This window comes from Salvia splendens, chromosome 12 (assembly GCF_004379255.2).
Source record: "Salvia splendens isolate huo1 chromosome 12, SspV2, whole genome shotgun sequence".
NCBI classification, from domain to species: domain Eukaryota; kingdom Viridiplantae; phylum Streptophyta; class Magnoliopsida; order Lamiales; family Lamiaceae; genus Salvia; species Salvia splendens.
Genome location: NC_056043.1, coordinates 12,053,548 through 12,057,194, shown reverse-complemented (window position 1 = coordinate 12,057,194; position 3,647 = coordinate 12,053,548). Strand labels below are relative to the sequence as shown.

General features: G+C 34.7%; 1 protein-coding gene across 1 annotated transcript; it reads right to left on the bottom strand.

The window, feature by feature from the left end:
- Positions 1-222: 222 nt before the first annotated feature.
- LOC121759615 (60S ribosomal protein L34-like) lies at positions 223-1,825 on the bottom strand. Its single transcript, XM_042155268.1, has 4 exons — positions 1,677-1,825; positions 1,448-1,527; positions 659-768; positions 223-524 (listed from the first exon to the last, which is right to left on the bottom strand). The coding sequence occupies exons 1-4, from the start codon at positions 1,753-1,755 to the stop codon at positions 431-433; spliced, it is 363 nt and encodes a 120-aa protein (XP_042011202.1). The 5' UTR covers positions 1,756-1,825; the 3' UTR covers positions 223-430.
- Positions 1,826-3,647: the final 1,822 nt, after the last annotated feature.

Sequence of the window (3,647 nt, the reverse complement as noted above, 5' to 3'; positions counted from 1 at the left end):
TGTCCAGCATTGCTTATCGCCTTATAAGTGTGTTCTTGAAGTTTTCCATCACGACATAAGCAAGATAAATAACTATGAGCTCTTGAAAACAGATGGGAGTGTTGATACTAAATTTGCCTACAGCTACGATCATACTATTTGCAGAGGAGATACTGTCATGCTTAATTACAATATAAGATCAAATATCTGGAAACATGTGCAGGAAATATATAACATAACAAATTAACTAGACAAAATTTGAAGTGACATAAAGGAATCCAAAATGAGTTGATAATCATCCAATAGCCAAAAACTGGAAATCCTAATTAAACAGATATCTCAACAAACCGAAAGGTGAATTCAAAAGAAGCAAAAGAAAATTACTGATGTCAAGCTTAACACTCTCACTATAGTTCATTGATTCAAAACTAACTCAGCACAGAAATCACACTTAGCTCTTGCCAGCAACCTTTTCCTTTAGCTTCTGTATCTTCAACACCTTCTTCACAATCTTTTGTTCTTCCACCAAGAAAGCTCTGATAATCCTACAAAATCAAAGAAAAGATAAATATGAGACAGTTCAGCCTGAACTATTAAGATGTGAAAGGAGGTAGTCAAATGCAAGAACCAAAACTTGAACAAGTGAAAAGGTAGCAACTAAATGTGAGAAACAACAAACCTTTCTCTAACAGCACCACCAGACAAAACACCACCATAGGCACGGTTCACAGTCCTCCTGTTTCTGGAGAGTCTAGACCTCTTGTACTCAGCAGGTCTCAAGTGAGGAATCTGATAGTAAACAGCAAAGATTGAGATTAATAGAACACAAACAAAAGCATATGTTCTTTCCTTCTATCCTCAATTATAACACATACCACACCATACAACACATAATTACAATTTTCCAACCTGCCCTCTGCTAATCGATCAACTCTATCGTTTTCAAGAAAATGGTGCTTTAACTAAACATTACAGTACTTTATTTTTCGGACAACCATATCTATGTCCTGCTGTAACGCACCATAACCAATTGTAAGTATCAACCACCACTATGCAACTCAGATTCTATCTATTTTTCTCATATCTTTTCTAATATAAATTCTTCTTTGTCAGCATGCTTTACTAAAGATATAATCAGCAATCAACAAACTAAACAAGATCAATATTAGCAAAATAATGGGTTAGTATATTAATAAATTGCAATGATGCTACCATATTCCCGTAGGAGTTAATTTTTAAGAGGCCATTTCACTAAACATCAATCAAATAATCATCAAGCCGTTCATCAAAATCAACTCAATATAAATTAACGCCATTGGTTAAAGGGCAAAAACACTCAAGAAAGATGTCAGTTAGATTAATTTTAGTAAATCAAAAGCTACAATTTCACAAACAACAATAATTGAATCTCACGAACTACATTAACAAATAAAAAATAAATAAAATAAAAAAATCAAGCTATGCATACCCCTTGGATTCTCTTTCCAGTAACGGGACACTTAGGGCCGCTTGCCCTCTTCTTCGTTGTCTGGTAAACTAGCTTTCCCCCTAAATTTCACACACAAATCATACTCAAATCAATTCATGAATCCAAATAAATCGGTTGAAACACCAAACTTAAAAAAACAATCAATGTATTCCTCGAATCGATCTGAACAGCAAATCGAAAAAAAATAGAGCGAGAAGTTTGTGCAAACCGGGAGTTTTGACAACCCGGTGCTGGTTGGACTTGGTGGCATAGCTGTGGCGCTTCCTGTAGGTGAGCCGCTGCACCATTTTTGTGTGTTAATGAGTTGCAGAGAGTGGCTGTGGCGGAGGAGGATGAGAAAATGAAGAGAGATGAGTATTTAAGCTGCAGCCCTAGTTTCTAGGGTTCAGATTATCCTTTGAAATAGACGGCTCAGATTATTTGTTGTGTAACGGGCTCTCGTTCAATCCGTTTATAAAGCCCAATGCTCACTGTTTAATTCCCAATTTCTACACCCTTTTTCTTAGGCCCGCTTTATTTTCACTTCTTTTTTAACGAAGGGTCCATATGGAAAATAATTTATTTATTTTCAGCATTTAGTTTTAGATTTATTAGTTAATAATTGGTTCTTAGAATTGATTATCCTTGATTTGCGATAAAATTCAGTTTATAGTAATTGGATGGTTGGCGGGTATAGTTATGGGATAAGAAAACTACTGAAATATCACTATATCATATGTATTGTATCGAAAAATATTAAATTTTCCGTATGGTATCATACCTTACTAAATAATTCTTGTACGATAATAGTATCAATCTTTTTTATTGCATTATACCAAAAATTCAAAATATATGTAATTTTGATATATCGTATTCCTCCCTTCCGTCTGCTATTAGGAGTCTCATTTCTTGGCAGCACGAATTTTAAGAAATTTTAAGAAAGGTGGGTGAAAAAAGTTAGTAGAATATGAGTCTCACTTGTACTGGTTTTAAATGAAATTGGAGTAGAATGAGGTTATTGGAATGTTAGGCTCTATTACCATTTATAGTAAATGAACATGGACTTCTAATCACAGACGGACTAAAATGAATAAACGAGACTCCTATTCATGTATTGAGGGAGTAGTATATATCGACTACAATATATATCTTAATATTATATTATCTAATTTTTTAAAGATATATATTGTTGTCAATATGCAAGTGCGCATCCGTCGTTTATAAAAATATGTTTGCTATGGTACTTACCAAATATTATAAAAGTTTGACGATTTACATATACTTCCACTTCGAGATTTAGGTTTAGCCAGTGGCGAAACCTTGAGCCAAGACTCCCACACATAGAAGAAATCAAATATAGGTTAGCTAACTCATTATGTACTCTCTTCACAAAATATGAAAGTCGATACAACAATTGTCACCAAGTACGCTCTTCTAGTGTTCTCATGTGTGATTTTGGATTCGCCACATATTATAAAAATATAACTGATCTAGATGTGGAATCACAATCACAAGATCTACATGGTAGTACTAGTAGGACTAAAGCTTCTAGAGGATTAGATATGTACTTGCAATCGTGCTTAATTTTTCGATATGCATGTCCTCCAGCCAACAATCGCCGTCCTTCAATGGATGTCAACGCATGAGAAAGAGTTTTCGATACTCGCAACAATGCCAATTATATTTTTGCTGTCGAGCAAGCTTTTAGCAATCGACGGTTATGTCTTAGACGACAAAAATGAGTAGACCATCTGCCAAAAACATGGAAGCAACTATGTTACTCGATGATTGGGCAAAAGTGGACAAGCGAAAACAAGAGCCAAATTGGAATACTCATGGAGAGTGATAGCGAAGAGTTGCCGATGATGAGGTAGGACCCATCAAACTATGACGATGAGTTGCGAGTACAACCGAGCCGAATATGTAAGTCATGTAAGAGAACTATGTAGGCATTGATTCCTCATACTCCTTCTATCCCATAAAAATATATCCACTTTCCATTTCATCCGTCCCATAAAATTATGGGCATTTCCATTTATGAAAGTTATCCCAATGTATTACCTATATACATCAAATTATTTACAACTTATACCACCATTAAAACACTAACAATAATGGAGTTCCACTATCCACTAAGAATACTTTAACTATCATTTTCCTCCTCTCCTACTTTACCAATTTTATCTTAATTTTCGTGCCA